At 40.5% G+C, this 17,602-nt stretch overlaps 1 protein-coding gene across 14 annotated transcripts in view; it reads left to right on the top strand.

The window, feature by feature from the left end:
* Positions 1-17,602, top strand: part of SGIP1 (SH3GL interacting endocytic adaptor 1) — a 265,833-nt gene that overhangs the window by 171,919 nt on the left and 76,312 nt on the right. For all 14 annotated transcript variants that reach the window (XM_045291785.1, XM_045291799.1, XM_045291796.1 and 11 more), the window contains 3 exons: positions 4,813-4,905; positions 7,119-7,193; positions 13,631-14,176. In XM_045291785.1, the coding sequence (XP_045147720.1) occupies positions 4,813-4,905; positions 7,119-7,193; positions 13,631-14,176 (714 nt within the window). The remainder of the gene's footprint in view (positions 1-4,812; positions 4,906-7,118; positions 7,194-13,630; positions 14,177-17,602) is intronic.

Below are 17,602 nucleotides of genomic sequence, written 5' to 3'. Positions count from 1 at the left end.
TGGGGCTGGCCATGTGGTCCTCTCTGTGGACTGGCTGCTCTATTTGGGGTCATCATCCTCAAGGCCTAGTGTAGCCCTGATAGTCTGTAAAGTTTCGACATTTGTACCAAATACACTAGCTCTTCAAAAGCCCACACCGTTCTTTTCTGCCACCCTTGGTTTTTGGTTTGTTTTTCTTTTTTATTGGTTCTTCAATCATTAGCTTAAAAGCCCTAGAGAGAAAGTACTTTGGAGTCTCCGCTATATTTAGGCCAACCGAAAACTGGAAAACAAACTCACTGCCGTCGGGTCGATTCTGACTCCTGGGGACCCATAGGACAAGGCAGAACTGCCCTTCTGAGTTCCTGAGACTGCAGCTGTCTGTGAGAATCGCCAGACCTCAGTTATTTAATCAGTCCAGTCCACAATTTTCTCTCCCCAAAATGGTACAAATATCAACCACACGATGGTATTGGGAAAATTAAATTATATAAAACTAGTAAACAGCCTTGGGATAAGTGTTTTATATACAATTTATTTGTATTACGTTGCCTTCTTCTAATCCTGCTCCTTAAAACTCTGTGAAATGGTTCTTGCCCTCCTATTGCACCTGAGGAACAGGAGCTCTGAGCAGTTAAATAACTTGCCCAAGGTTCTACAATAAATGTAGAATCTGGATTCAAACCCATATCTGACTGACTGCCCAGCCTGACCCTGCTACAATGTATTTATACAACCCCAAACAAAAAGAAAACACAATAAAAATATATAAAGGACTTGAATAGACATTTCTCCAAAGCAGATCTATAATTGGCCATTAAGCACATGAAAAGATGTTCAAAATCTTAAGAAATTAAAGCCATTGCCGTCCGTTGGCTCCTTTCCACAGTGACTCTATGGGGCACAGGGTTGCTAAGGCTGTAATCTTTATGGAAGCAGAATGTCACATCTGCCTCTCCCTTTGGGCAGCTGGTGGGTTTGAACCACTGAGCGCTTAGCCACTGGCCAACCAGGACTCATTCATCAGGCATAAGACCAAAAAGGACCCCTGTCATTGAGTTGACTCTGACTCATAATAAACCTGTAGGACCGAGAGGAACTGCCCCTGCGGGTTTCTGAGACTAAATCTTTATAGGAGTAGGAAGCCTCATCTTTCTCCTCTGGAGGAGATGGTCATATTGAACTGTTGACTTTGTAGTTAGCAGCCCAACTCATTACCCATTAGGCCACAAGGACATCTTATTAAGGAAATGTAAATCATAATCAGATACCACTTGATACCCATAAGGTAGCTATTCTTAAAAAATAAAACAAGTATAAAGATATGCTGAAGCTGAAATCTCATCCCTTGCTCTTGGAAATGTGAAATGGTTCAGCCACTGTGGGAAACTGTTCAGAAATACCTCAAAATACTAAGGATTACCATATATATATTCTGTATATACCCAGAATAATTGAAAACAAGCACTCAGACAGATATTTATATACCAATGTTCATTGTAGCATTGTTTACAATAGCCAAAATGTGGACACAACTCAAATGCCCATCAACAGATGCTGGATACACAAAACATGTTATATATATATATATATATAATATGTTATATATATTCATTTATATACACACACTAAAGACTATTATGTGTCCATAAATAAATCAGGTGATTATTATTATTATTATGTTCTGACTTTCTGTTTCAAGTTTTGAAATGTTTTAGAACAGTTAATGGTGATGTTTGCACAAGAATGTGAATCTAATTAACATCACTAAGTTAACAGTTAAAATGTCAAATTATACATTGTGTTAGTCTGGGTAGGCTAGAGGAACAAATTCATAGACATGCATATGTGTATAGGAAAAAATTTTATATACAAGAGCAATTGAGCATTGAGAAAACATCCCAGTCCAGTCCATATCAAGTTCATAAGTCCAATGTTAGCCCATAGGTCCAATACCAATCTATAAAGTCCTCTTCAGACTCATGAAACACATATAATGATGCCGAATGCAGGAAGATCACAGGCCAGTGGGTGGGAAGTCTTGTGGATCCCACGGCGTTGTAAGCATCTCAGCGCTGGCAGGGGTCTCCACCCGGTTCCTTCAGCTCCCAGGACTGCATCAGGGGAGGTCCATGTGGTTTCTCCTCAGAAATGTCACGCAGGGATTGAGCAGAGAGAGAGTGTGTCTTCCACCTCCAAGGAGGAAGTACAGGAGCTCCCAGAATTCTCAGGAGAAGGGCATGCCCACACATTGGCTATGACCCGATTGACAGACTAGACTCGACCCCTTCACTCTTAATCCTCACAAGTCCAAAATTGACACTACCACAGACCACCCTTTGTCAATTTGACACTTTCACATAACTTTTTAGCCATATATAATATTCAAACAAACAATAATAAAATCATATCTGTACCTAACAGGATAAAACTATAATGCATATAATTCAATATGTGCCACCCTCATTTAAACATAACGTTCTATAAGTGACAAAACAAAAATATCCTATGCCTAACAATTGCAGTTAAGTAAAACCTACACCTTTATCCTATAATCCTATGAATATATTCACCCTCTATGAAAGTTTGTAAGCCAATTACTTCATACCTTTATCCCCCCCAATTTGGGGTATTGAATTTATATTCTTCCCACTTACATCAACCCAGTGCTCTGAGGAGACAATCATATTCTTTGACGTGAAGAATCTTCATTCCAGTTGGAACCTTGTGAAATCTGTATCCATGAGCAAAGTCAAATCAGGACAGGCCATCCATAAAGTCAGTAACAATATACAGCAGTTCACAGGCTCAACAATCTTCTCTTCATCTGGTTGGGTTCTGGTCAACTCAAGGTGGGCTACCTCACTTAGCATCACCAAGGCACCCATTGGTCGCCTTGCCTTTAGACCATGAACCCATCACAAATTCTTAACAAGCCTAGCCCCCTTGTATTAGGTCATGAACTTCAGACCAGTCAACCTGCTCTCGTCTTCTCCTCTAGTTCCTTGTAAACCCAGTCCACGGGTGTCAGTGGCCAGACTCAACCCATCTCCTTATTGCTGCATTTTTTCCACTTCCACTCAAGTGCATCCAGGTGATCACCTAGCAAGCATTTCAGCTTGCCCACAGGCTCCCTCTAACGTTTAGTCCTAGAGAGGAGTTTTCTTCATGGTTCCAGATTTTTTCCAGCTTCTAACAAAAACCATTCATTCAAAATTCAAATATCCAAAGAGTTCCTTTTTCTTCAATCTGTCAATAGCCCTTAGACAGATCTCTGGGATCTTGGAATGCAAATATTACGAGTACTCCAATGCACTGCGTGGGGCTTAGCCTTTCCGAACCGTCCTTGCAGACACACCCTAAACCCATCTAAAGATCAAATTAATGTCTCAAGGCAAGTGGGTTTACAAGTTCTCTATTTTCATACTTCCAAAAATCACTTCTATAAATCCTAATATCCACAATAATAAGCAGAAGCAATCACTATAAACAAAGTAGAATCAGATACTAAACTCAATCCTTAAAACACCCAAGTTCAATCCTTATTTAGCTTATCTTACTCCTTATCTAAGCTATTGATAGAAAATATTGAATTAGGCCTCTGAAAGCATCAAACTGCATCCAAGCTTTCTATCAATCATTTCGAACTTCTGTCAGCCATTTTCTCGAAGCAGCATGGTTTCTGAGAATTCAAGGGGCAATTTCTACCCCTGCACTCAAAATATACATTAACAACATTCATTTTTGCCATTTCGCACAGGAATAACCAAAGGCTACAACAAATGAAAATGATCAAAACGTTAACTTCCCATGTTCTTTCCAGAAAACAACCCAGTAAACTGCATGGACATATCTGACCTCTGGTTAGCTAAAGAAGCAGCACTGGTCTGAGGGAGAGGTCGAAGAAACATGCACTCTCCGTCGTTATGATTTGTTTCTCTAGTATCCAACTCCTGGTACTGTAATGTGTCAGTCAGGGTGTAACTTATCAAAATAAAACTTTTAAAAAAGAATATGGAGTCCTTGCATAGTATCTGATATATGACTGGCATTATATAAGAATAGGTACTATTTCCATTGCTACCATTAGCAATAAAGAAGTCAAAACATGGAGAGTAAAGGAGTCAAAACAAAGAGGAAATGTTAAATCCAGTGTCTTTAGACCCAATATCTAGTTAACTTTATGCAACCCTGATCCATTTTAGGTATTGATGAGTTGGCTAACTTTTCTGATAGTCTCATAAGATATTCACCAAGCAACCTTAGAATTATTTTATTATTCTTTTGCATGCTAAAACTTGGTTACTGAAAAGTCCTGGAGGACCCTTTATAGATACCTAGCCCATGTATTGTCTTTTTGACCTCACAGTCATTGCAAACTCTAAACAAGCCAACTTATAGCAAAAAATGCCTATAAAAGTAATGTCTGATTTTTACATGGATGCCAGAAAACAAGTTAGTGCCGTTACTGATATCAAATGCCTTCCAGTGATAAAACAGGAAGAAAAGGTAGAAAATGTGTTGCATTTGGCTGAATTTACACACAGAGACCCCTCCTACACCCACACAAGCACACACACACACACACACACACACACACACACGCACGCACGCGCACTCACATGCGTGCACACACTATTTTCATTCCCTGTAAACAGAGGGAGGAGCAGCACATTCCTAAATTAATTGGCCATGATGCAGAGGCAGGGAGTTGTGGTTGGAAGGGCGGAAATTATTCAGCTTAACATTAAATTACTGTTTTAAGTTCTACAATCCAGGGAGTACAGTATTCTGTTTTGAACTCACACTGTATTTTTTTTTTTTAATTTTCAGTTCCTTTAGATCAGCCTGAAATATGGGGTTCAAGCCAACCAATTAATCCAAGCGTCGAGTCGCCAAAGTTAACAAGACCTTTTCCCACTGGAAGTAAGTTACGGGTCCATTCTGTCTGGAAAAATGAGTGAGTCATTTTACTGTCTGTCTGCAGTGTGCAATTAGGCAGCTCTCAGAAAGTCCACTTAAGCAACATCTGAACTGCGTAATTAAGACATGTTCCAACAGGCTCTAGAGTTAAAGAGCCCTAGAGAAGGCTATCAAGGCAGGACATTTTTAAAATAAGGTCACATTATTTATCTTGAATCATAGTTGTATGGTTCCACATGCCATGCCCCAGGATGTTTGGTTATTCCCATAAATATACATGTGAAGAGAGTGGGAAGCAAGCAAGTGCGCTGAAGAACCAACTGGGCATCACACAGGGCCAAAGCCGACCGGTCGGAGATGGAGAGGTGATGGCCCCGCTCAGCTGCACAGAACGCCGGGCGGGCTACTGCCACGGAGAGGAGGCCACCGTGAGAAGCCAGAGGGAAAAGTCAAGAGGCGGAATGGCAGAGAGAAATCGTGGCAGCAGATCCTGGAGGTGGTGGGATTCAAATAATTTAACCACCGCTTTGTTGCCCTAATGACCACTTGAAGTATAAACTTGTGTTTATTTGTTTTAAGTTCTACACCGTAAGTTTGGGCAGGACTTGGAACCCAGTGGCCTGATTTTCATGAATTCTCAGTGCTCTTGGGAAGTAAAGTCAGAGGGAAAGCCTCTAACGTCCTTTAAGCAGCTTTCTTTAGAGACCCGAGCTTTTCAGATCATCCCTAGAAACCCCTTTCGAAACCCCAAGAAAGCAAATGAACGAAGTGTTTCTGTAGATGATTTTTTGGTGTTTGGGAGTTGTGCATTTTCTGAGCTGCACTTAGTCCTAACGGCACAGCAGAGGTTGTGGTAGAATGTGTGTGCACTGTATAACTCTTCTCATTTCATGCACGGCGCACAAATTTGCTCTTTTAAATGATTATATTTTTGTGGCTTCTTAGTTGTTTTATGACACTTTGTTCATGGTGATCTTGATTAATTTTGTGCAGAGTCCCTGATTGTTTTGGCTGTGGGGGGAACGTGATTCATCTGAGGTGTAGTTTACAGAGGCTCTTCACTAGGATTAGAAACCACACGGCTCTGTATTCTAGGATGATAGCGGTTTGTTGCGCCTGTTATGTGGATGGACGGTGTGCCCTCAATAGCACACAGAAGGAAATAGAAAGAAAACTAGAGGGAATGACAACAAAGAGGCGCTTCTTCCTGTTACGGAGGACCTGGAAAGATTTCTTTTGCTTTTAGGGAAGAAAATGAAGTTATCCTAAGTTTCTGCCTACTCTTGTGTGTTTGAATAGAACTGTGCCTCTTAGGTGTTCAGTGGACACATTTTTTTATAAGCCGAGCTTTTGGTGTTTCTTCCAAGATGCCGCTGTGTGAACTTGAACCTCCCACTTCCCAGTTAGCATTACCACCGAGGTACTCCTAGATTCGTAAAGGTTGAGCCATGTTCAGATGCATGACGACATCTGGGGATGCCATGAGACTAGTGTGCGCTCTTGACCCTATCACCTATGGCATAACAAGAAAAATAGACATTTCTGTTTGAATAATAATTCTTAATTCTATCCGCAAATTGATAAGATGAAGATTTGGGTAGGGGCCCTAATGTGATGCTTTTTCTACCTCAGAGACAAAGAACCTATCTATTTGTTCTTGACCCAAATGATTTTGCTTCAGATTTTCAAAATTAGAGTAAAATTAAAAGAATATAATCCTGAGAAATCTTTCCAGACTTGATCCAGACAATAATCTCCTGAGTAGATTAAAATCTCCCCACGTGAGCTGTTTTAATAACCCAGCCTGTTGTGTCCTTTGTTATATTCTGGTTTATAATTGCCTCTTTACATGATTCCATTGAGGGCAGAAGCTGTGTTTTATTCGGTGCTCTGTCCTTAGTCCTTAATCCAGGACATAGAATTTAGTTGGCACTTAAGGCTTAGCAAAGGAATGAACTGAATGTATGAATAAAATATTATTATTACTATTACTGTTACTACTTGATATTCTTTTGGCAAGTTCTTATTATCATAAAACTGAAGGATCTGAATGGGTCTTCCTTTAGATTCTTGCCTTTGAACTTGAAAAACCAAGGCTGCTAGTCTAGTCCTGACAGAGGAGTGTGAACAACAGCTCAAATCCGGCTTATCTAAAGTGTATTGTGTAATTCGGGGAGAAATTTAGCAATTATACAGGACTTCTCTTCTCTTTTCAGCACCTCCACCACTGCCACCTAAAAATGTACCAGCAACCCCACCCCGAACAGGCTCCCCCTTACCTGTTGGACCAGGTAAGCTCTCGTCTTTTCTACTCTGGGATAATGTGACAGAGAAGAGACCCCAGGCCTCGACAAACCCTCGAAGTGTCAGAAGCTAAATGTTAAAATGTTCACGTTTATCAATCCTTCCATTACAATCTACTCTGCAGACTTATGGTAAAGCACCACAAAAGATTGCTTTTTCTATGAATTTTCCATTTTAAAAGTTTGCTAAATGGAGGCCACGTTTACATAGGAAAATTCTCAGCCTGAAAAAGCATTGCTTAATTATCATCTCCCTTCATTGGATCTCACTTTAGTGATTTGTAGATTAATACTGTTTCAAGATCGTTTTTTTCAAAGAACAGTAAAAATTTTGCTAGAACTAGAACTGTTGTCTTTAAAAATATAAAATGTTTCCCAAGGTTCACAGCATACTTGGGTGGTAGGCATTTTTCCCCAGTAGTTATTAAATGATCTATTATCTCATGGCAAAGAGATGCATAAGGATTATGAAATATGGCAAGGAATTACTGCATGTGTTTGGACAGATCATTTTTTGTGTAAAGCATGCTTTATTTTCTACAAAATTAATACCATGTATTCATATCATTTATAATCTACTTAGTATCCTTGGACTTGCAAGTTTAAGTAGTAATGCTTATTTTAGGTGACTGGGCTCTTAGCAGGTGGTCCTTTATCACCTATGGAATTCTACTGCAGCCTCATCCTTCGCTATATATGCAGCCTGATGAGTTTTTGATACAGAGTGGGATACTAATCAGCAAGGAAAATGCAAGGCATCATCGTCTATGAAACTTATAGAGAGCCAAGTCTAAGAGTCATCACAAAGTACCATAAAGAAAGGCACTTGCCAATTCAAGACATTTTGCCATCTTTCATTCCTGCACATTATAATACTGTTGCCCCATGCTGTCTAGGCAGTTCCAATTCATAGTAACCCTGTAAAATGAAATAGAACTGTCCCCCAGGGATTCCAACGTTGTAAATCTTACAGGAACAAACTGCCACCTCTTTCTCTTACAGATTGGCTAGTGGATTTGAACCACAGACCTTTTGGTTAGCAGCTGAGCACTTTAACCACCGTGCCACCAGCGCTCTTTATAACTTATATTAGATATAAATTCATCGACCAGCAAAAAGTATCATGTGTATGACACTTTATCATATTGTCATGGCATAGGTGGTCCCATTATGCTGGGTGCTGTGCCAGCAGTATTTCATATACCAGCAAGGTCACTGATGGTGGACAAGGTTTTTAAAAGCTTCCAGATTAAGACAGATTAGGTAGAAGGACCTGATAATATAGTTCTAAAACAAAAGACCAGTGCAAACCTTATGGGTAGGAGGGAAACGGCTGCAGTACTGTCACAAGGTGAGCACTTGAGACCGGAAAGCCCTCAAAGTATAACTGAGGAAGAGCGGCCTCCTCCCAGCAGAGTCCATCTTACTGTTTATGTGCCACGGCTCGAAAAGGAAACCGCTGCAAATATCCACTAATCATTGATTGTGGAAAATACAAAGGATGAATTGGAAGTCATAAAAAATGAGATGGAATGAATAAGATCACCGTTCTAGGCATTACTGAGCTGAAATGAACTGATATTAGATATTATCAGTTGAGCCATCATTTGGTCTACTCTACCAGGAATGAGAAATCGAAGAGGCATCACAGTCACCATCAAAAGGTACATTTCAAGATCTATCCTGAAGTACAGCGCCGTGAGTGAAAAGGTGATATTTATACACCAACAAGGAAGACCAGATTCTTTGGCTGCTAATCAAAATTACACACAAAATCCACTAATGCCAAAGATGAAGAAATTAAAGATTTTACTAACTTCTGCACACTGAAATTATTCAAAAACGCAATAAAATGCATTGATAAGTACTGGGGCTTGGAATATGAAAGTTTGAAACAAAGAAGGATTGGTAATTGGCGGGGGGTGGGGAGGCCTTGGTGATAAACCATGCCAAAAATCATATGATTGAATTTTGTAAGACAAACACCTTATTTGTTGAAAATAAGTTTTTCAACAATTTATCTAGCAACTACCCAAGTAAACCTCTTCAGATGAAAATAGTCACTGAAACCAAACTCATCGCCATCGAGTCAATTTTAACCCAGTAAGGCAGGGTAGACGGGCCACTTTTGGTTTCTGAGACTTTAAATCTTTATAGGAGTAGAGAGTCTCATCTTTCTCCCACAGAGTGGCTGGTGGGTTTGAATCACTGACCTTGTGGTTAGCAGTTCAGTGCATATCTCACTACACCATTAAGGTTCCTTGATGGAAGTACATGAGAATCAATCAACTGCATTGTGACAAGAGATGATGGAAATGCTCAGTTATCATCAGCAGAACAAGGGTAAAGGCGAACTGAAGAATAAGCCACCAAATGCTCATATGCAAGTTCAATTTGAAGTGGAAGAAAGTTACAATAATAAGTCTACAAAAGCCGAAGTACACTCAAGAATAACCCACCTAAGTTTAGAGACAATCTCAAAAATTGATTGGATGCAAATTACCAAAGGTAGACAAATTGTAGGGTTATATCAAGTTATCGTACACGAAGAACATAAAAGTCAAAAAAGGAAAGAAAAATTCAAAATGTAGGTTAGACTATTGACCAGGGATGTGAATAGCCTTGGTATCAGACAAACTGTATTAGAAAGTGAAGTAATGCAGATGCCGTTAGGTTAAAATTTAACATTTTACCATTTGCTCTCCCTGTTGACTCATTTTTAATTTTTTCTAGTTTCTTTCTTTTTCTACTTTCTTTTGGATTATGAGTGTTCTGTGGTTTTGTTGTTGTTGGGGTTTTGCGTTGGGGGCATGATTTCATGTATATGTCATCTAAATCTAGGTAACTCTATAGAGACAGTAGCTGAATTAATAGTTTCTTAGGGTTATGGCAGGGAAGGTTGGAAAGGGGGGAGATAATAATAATGAAAACAATAGTGGTGAAAATGTTCTAAAATTGATTGTGGTGATGATTGTGCAACTTTTTTGTTATGTTGGAAACATTGAGTTTTATGGTATGTGAATTATAAATAAATAAATCAATAAAACTGTTAGAAGTTTTTAAAATATAGGTCAGAGGAGAAAAATGAAACTATTTTTTGAATGTAGAATAGCTAAAGCAAATGAAAGAAATGACCAAGTAAAGGAGCTGAACTGAAGATTTCTAAGGATGTCTCAAGAAATCAAAATAAAGTAATATACTGAAATGTGCAAATACCTGAGGTTGTAAAACTGAGATGAAAGTGCGTGCTTGGCATTAATCCAACTGACAAAAATGGAGGGAAAAAATCACAGCTTGATTTTTAAGATTGAAGGATTCTACGGCTGAAGGTTGACTGACACAGGAAGCATCAAACGTCGGTGGAGGGACTACACAGTGTCACTGTCGCCAAAGAATTAGTTGAGTGATATAGCCCTGTTCACCATTAGTGGCATCATTGTCAGTTTTTGCTTTTGTTTTTTGAGGGATACTATAAGTGACCTCCATGGGGCCTTTCTAGATTCTACTAATAATATCATTCAACTAGCCCCTGGTATAGAACTTAGAATATTATTAATATAGAGGAAATATTGCTATGTGGAAAAACTTTTTAGACAAAGTTACATGAAATATTCCATTTATATCTTAAAAACGTAAGTCACATGTATACACACACAAGAGGGCTTCAAAACGTTCATGAAATTAAAGGATAATTCCATTTTCCCGACTTTTTATTTATTTGAGTTATGATTAATTACTATTCTAATAATTAATACTACATGTACATATTACATACCTTATTTAAGCATGTAATTTGGCATGTTATAGTGATTCACTTTTATAACTTAATGGTTAAAGCACTGTTGTATTTATAGAGATACTGATAATACAGGCATTAACAATGGTGACAGAAAAGAGTTAAAGTTCAAATGTTTCAGGAGGTAAAATGTCATCAAGAATCGATGATATTGAAGGAAGAAATCCAAGCTGCACTAAAGGTAAACCGGTTCCCAGAATTGATAGAATTCCGTTGAGATATTTCAACAAACTGATATGATGCTGAACATGTTCACTTATCTATGCCAAGAAATCTGAAAGGCATCTGTCTAGCCAACTGGCGTATCTTTATAATTACATGCAAGTAAAGTCTTGCTGTAGATGATAATTTTTAAATGATTGTCATAGCACATCAATAGGGAGTTGCCAGAAATCCAAGCTAGATTCAGGAGACAGTGGATCTTGGCTTCAGGAAGCAGAGAACACCCAAAGCATGTCTAGCTGTGAAGGCATTAAACTATGTGTACCATAACAAGTTATGGATAAAACTGCAAAGAATTGGGATTCCAGAATAATTACTTTCACACATGAAGATTATGCACAAAAGCCAATAGTCCAACATTCTAACAAAACAAGGGAAGGCTGCATGCTTTAAAGTCAGAAAAATGTGTGCCCCCAAGGTGTATCTTTTCAAAGTATTTATTCATTCGGTATACTGAGCAGATAATCCAAGAAGCTGACCTATATGAAGAAGAATGTGGCATCAGGATGGGAAGAAGACTATTATAACCTGCGGTATGCAAATGACCTAATTTTACTTGCTGAAAGCAATGAGGACTGGGTGCACATCCTGATGAGGATGGAAGACCGTAGCCTCGAGTTTGGATTGTACCTCAACGTAAAGAAAACAAAACCGCTCACAAATGCCCAAAGTAACACCATGATACATGGAACCATAGCCAATGCTCATGGAAGCAGTAGTGAAGAAATCCCATGAGATATATTTACATTATACAAATCTGCAAAAGATCCCTTTAAAGTATTAAAGAATAAGGATGTCACTTGAAGCCTACGGTGTGCCCAACCTAAGTCAGAATATTTTCAACGGCCTTATGTGCATGTGAAAACTGGACAATGAATCATGAAGACTGAAGAAGAATTTATGTCTTTGAATTATGGTGTTGACAAAGGATATTGACTATACCAGGAACTGCCAGAAGAATGAAATCATCTATTTTGAAGAGCGTATAGCGAGAATATTTCTTAGAAGCAAGGATAGCGCGGCTTTGGCTCACAAACTTTGGGCATGTTTTCAGGAAGGATCCGTCCCTGGGAAAGGCTCTCACGCATGGGAAAGGAGAGGGTCAAGGGAAAAGAGGGAAGCTTTCAGGAAGATAGATGGCCATGGTGGCTCCACAGCGGGCGCCAGCATACGATCGTTAGCAGGAGATCACAGAACCAGGCAGTGGTTTGTTCTTATGGACATATGGTCTCTGTAAGTCGGAGCCAACTCCAAGGCAGCTTAGCACCACAACAGGCGAGCAAAGACTATCATAAATGTTGTGGATCATAAATGTTGTGGATCATGCAAAGGGCTGTATCTCATTTATCTGTATTACTATAGCCTTTGAGATCATTTTTTAAAATTGGAAGTATGCAAGTACTAAGCCAGTTCTTATAGCCAAAGAGTTATTTAACAGGTTAAAGAAGTTTCTGTTTCTTGGAGCATCTACTCATGTTATCCAGGTATTTGGATAACAGTTTCTAATATGAGTGATCATGTGTTTAGATGTTTACAGTTCCTCGTATCTCTTGGCATCAAATAGTTCATTTCAAGATGTAGAAGACTATTTTTAATATTTTTCTTCTGTTCTTGAGATGAAGTAGAAGGAATCATTGACTCTAATGTTTAGGCAAAACAGACTTTTATGTTTTATGCATCACTGCCTTGCCAACAATCTTAAGAGGTTAGACTTGAAAAGAATTCACATGAATGCTGTTATCATTTTCTTTCCTATGAAACAGGTAGGTATTTAACAGTTTCCTAATCATGACCAAATACCGTCTCCATAACCTACGTTGGTGTTGTGTGGGGTGCATATGTGTGCATGCAAATCTGTGAGTGTGTCTCTTTCGGTGATCTTCAGGCTGTGTTTCTGGTGTATCCAACTCGTGATGTAATCGTGTGTAATCAAGAGAGTATGTAGGTTATCAAGCAGTTTATTTCGTATCATAGAATAGGCAAGTTGTATATAAGATACTAAAGCTTTTTAAAACACTGGGAGGTTTTCAAAAGTGGACCTCCCTTGTAGAAGTTTCAGTTCCAGGGGCGAGAGTTCTCTGTGGCTCTGACTGCCTTCTCAACACACCGCACGTGTTCATTTGTGAACAGCCTTTGAGAGCCGTATGAGGCTCACTGCTTTAACAATGTTCAATGTGGCCAACTAAATGATAGCATAAAACAAGGATGCTCACATGATGGAAGCAGGAAAAATGGAAATCTTCCCTCACCATCAGCTCCTGATCCAATGTAGATATGTTGCATCTTAAAATCCATCCATTGCGGCATCTCCCAAGGCTATGTGTTTGCCAGGTTTTGCCTCATGTTTGTAACTATCATCACATTAATACAGCCAATTAAGGTTTAAAATCAACTGCTTTAACCACAGGAAATGACCAGTCAGCCACAGAGGTCAAAGTTGAAACGCTACCATCGATCAATGACCTGGACAGCATTTTTGGCCCAGTATTGTCCCCCAAGTCTGTTGCTGTTAATACTGAAGAAAAGTGGGTTGATTTTTCTGATACATCCCCGGAACATGTTACTCCAGAGTTGACTGCACGGGAAAAGGTGGTGTCCCCACCAACAACATCAGACAACTCAACTGAGCCCCCAACCCCAGGTCCTCCTGGTGCCCCGGCCGTCCCAGGGCCCCCCAGCCCTCCTGGCTCTCCTGGCTCTCCCAGCCCCCCCGGCCCTCCCGGCCCTCCAGGTCCGCCTCGAAATGTACCAGCACCACTCAGTTTAGAAGATGGCCAGAAGAAAGTTGCTGAGCAGACCTACATTAAAGATGATTACTTAGAAACAATCTCATCTCCTAAAGATTTTGGGTTGGGACAGAGAGCAACCCCGCCTCCCCCGCCACCACCCACGTACAGGACTGTGGTCTCCTCCCCTGGACCTGGCTCCGGCAGTGGTACAGGGACCACCAGTGGTAGGTCTTGCTGTTTGGTGTGCTTCGTGTGACAGGGAATGGCCTTGGCTGCTGCAGTGTGAGCAATATCCTTCTCCTGCCTGGCAGTGGCTTTAGAGCTTCAGCTATTCGTCCTTGGGTTTGGGTGTCCTGTGGCCCTGTGGCATGTCCTAATCCCTCGAATGCTCATAGTCATAGTCCCAGTCTGTGATGTTTTCTGCCCTGCACTCTCGGCCTTTAGGAGCACCCTGCCTCCCACCTTGCAGTTAGCAAATGTATATTTTTTAAAGCAAGCCATGTTTGGAATTCAAATAAATTCTAGATAGAACACTGGATGTCCCACTGGATGTCACTCGGGGTGGTTTTTGTGTGAAAGGTCTGATTCCCTTGTTAGATGCCTTCCCAGGGATCCTGGATCTTTGCTGATCCTTTATATGGTGATGGTGAGGGTGGTGGTGATGGGGGGTGGGGGGGTATGGCAGCCATGTTGACCACTCCATAATTTTGACTGAGCAGACAGTGGTGTTTTAAATAAAGATTTAGTGGAAAAGCAAAAAGACAATGTCTTCTTTTATCCCCAAACTAATCAAGCTCTCACTGGAAACAAAACTGCTCTCCTTTTGACCATTTGGCACCCTTATCGGACTCTCATATCAACTTTTGTGTATGGTGATGGAAAAGAGGTATCCGAAACTTCTCGTCTGGGACTCCCTATGGTTCCATTTGACATTGAATTTGGGGTTTTCCAGGTGTGATACGTCACTTTACGTTTTCTAATTATGAGGCAAGGGGAACACCCGCTATCCATACCAGAGAGGCAGCAAGATATTCCTGTGCCCGCTCCTCCCCTCCCCCGCCAGTTCATCCTCTTCTATCGCCTTCATTCCATTCAGCCAAATTGATCTGCCAGACCCTCCAGCCTCTCCCCTCCTGTGCACGTGGGTTTAGTTTAGCCGTCATCCCTGATCATTTGTTTTCCTTTCGCTTTGAAAGCAGCAACCAGGTTTGCTGCCAGGTCTAGGAGGAGACACAAGAAAGGACATTTCCCTATATAGTCAGTCACCATGGCGGCCTCTTTTCAGTGTACACAAAACCCAGCGTACATACGCAAAAAGAGAACAAGCAATTCAGTACTAAGTTTGAAAAGCATTACTTTAAGCAATGTTAGCATGTTTCTTTTATCACAGGGGTCCTCTCAGGACCACTCTTCTGTCAACAAAAACAACAGCTATAATTTCTTATCCAGGCACCATCCTCACAGCTCCATGCACATTCTTACATCCTTTCAAGCACCCAGCATGGTAGCTCCTATTATCTTCCCCCATCCCTGTTTTAGAAGCAAAACTGAGATATAAAGATGTCAAGCTAGAGGGGATAAAGTAGGGATTCAAACTTAGGTCTGTCCGATTCTGAGTGCTTGTTCTGGACCACCATCCTCTCCAGGCACCATTGTTTAAATTTGGGTTCAAAACAGCTTTAGCTTATTTGACCATGGACACCCACCCACCTATACTGTTAACAACGTTAGCAGCAAGCTCACCAAAACCCTTCTCTTCGAGTGTGCTCCCTTGTGCTCCTATCCATTGGTTCAAGAAGCCCAGACCACCCAAATGTACCCCTCTGTTGCTTGTTTAGGTTCTTTGGGATGCACACAGTTCCCTTCTCTTTTGTAAAAAGAGCTCCTGATGTAGAACACCTTCAGACCTCTGATTGGCTGCCCTACTTAAAGAAAGCGAGCTGTTTTCAGACCGCACAGAGGATATGCTTCAGGGCTTTCTATGACCGTTGGTGGGCTGGCTTTTCAAAGAGTACTAACCTACCTTCAGGGGTGAGTCTCTGTGATCTCAGAATAAGAACCTTCAATGGCGGTGGACTTCATTTTTTTCTTGTGTTTCCGCCATCACCTTCCACAATTTAGTCACTGATCAGATGGGTGAAGTAAGGAGTGTGGACTTGCTTTCTGAAGTCTTTGAGATTTATGTTTTGATGTTTAGCTACTGTTTTCTTATTTGAATTCTTTTTAAATGTTACCAGTGAAGACCATTGATTTTTAATAATTGAGCTGGAAAAAGCTGTCCATTGCTGGTATTAAGGGATTGAATTTCTAAGTGGGATATTGAACTCAGCCAGTGAAGGCCATGAATAAATAAAACTTTGCACCATTATCTCACTAATTAAGTCCCAGTTTATTTGCTGCTTAATCTTTTATTGATGGAACATACATAGAGTGGCAGAAATGTAAATTTAGGATTAAAACAATAGAACTGGCCTCATGTTTTAAAGATGAGCAATGCCTCTCACTGCCTACTTTGTATTATCACACGTATCCTGAGGGAATTCACTTGTCCCGTACTTCTCCAGGGATGTTTAGTTGAATACCATCGTACTTATTTTTCAAATTCCACTCATAGCAAGGTGACGGCCACTGACTAAGTGTCGTCATTACTTACAGCCCTGGGAATCCAAACAGTTCACTGCTGCTAAAAGACAGAAGTTAAGAATTTACTTCCAAAACAAGGTTATAAATATCGCAGACGCTGATACTCAGCAGAGGCTGCCAGCGCCCCCAGGTGGGTTGTGTGCCTGGAGGAGACGTAGCATTTTATTGGTTTACAGCACAAGTTTTGGGTCCAGGAAAGATATGTGATGTGGTTACAGAGACAGAAAGTCCAGTGCACTGTTTTCCAATTTGAGAAACTAAGACCCTGTTAATAAATGTTATACACAGATTCACTCAAACAAATCTGTTTGAGCTAGAGAGGGTTGAATTGACCAAGTAGCCCCATCTAAAGGCAACTTGGAAAACAGGACTGGGTGTCTGCTGGGTCTACCCTGACCCACATGGGATGGCTGTGAATCAGAGTCGACGCCACCACAGCTAGCAACAGCAACCGTTTTCTAATTACAGTGTTTCTAAAGCTTCTCGGTCCGAAAGCGTCAACACTAGCTGCCGAGGCCGTTGTCGTGTGCCGTGCTGATTGGAACTAAACAAAGGCCGTAATCTATCTCCTTGGTCACTTGAGTCAGAATTCAAGAGTTCAATAGCCGAACGTGATTGGTGACTGTCTTACTGGACAGCACAATTCTAGAACTTTGCATCATCATGTCCAACTCTTAGTGAATAACCATGTTTAAATGTGTTTAATATGCTAAACTCCAAAAAAGAGATATGGTAAGTAGCCCTTTTTTGTATATATTTGATCTTTGGTCCCAGAAATCGATGGTCATGGTGCCCTAAGGAACACAGTTTGGGAAGGCTGCTTAGTTAGTTACATATTTCAAATTGCATATATTTTGATTCTCTTAACAACGTTATGCTATGTGAATCTCATTTTGCTGATAAGGTAGTTAAGGCTCAAAGAGGTAAATTGGTCATGGCCAAAACCTAATGCGTAGCAGAGCCCCGGTCTCTTGAGTTCCACAGCCCGACCTTTTACCATCTCTCCC

Source organism: Echinops telfairi, unplaced genomic scaffold (genome assembly GCF_000313985.2).
Source record: "Echinops telfairi isolate 266 unplaced genomic scaffold, ASM31398v2 ScPeMD7_443;HRSCAF=831, whole genome shotgun sequence".
Lineage (NCBI taxonomy): Eukaryota > Metazoa > Chordata > Mammalia > Afrosoricida > Tenrecidae > Echinops > Echinops telfairi.
This window is presented reverse-complemented; position numbering and strand designations above follow the sequence as displayed.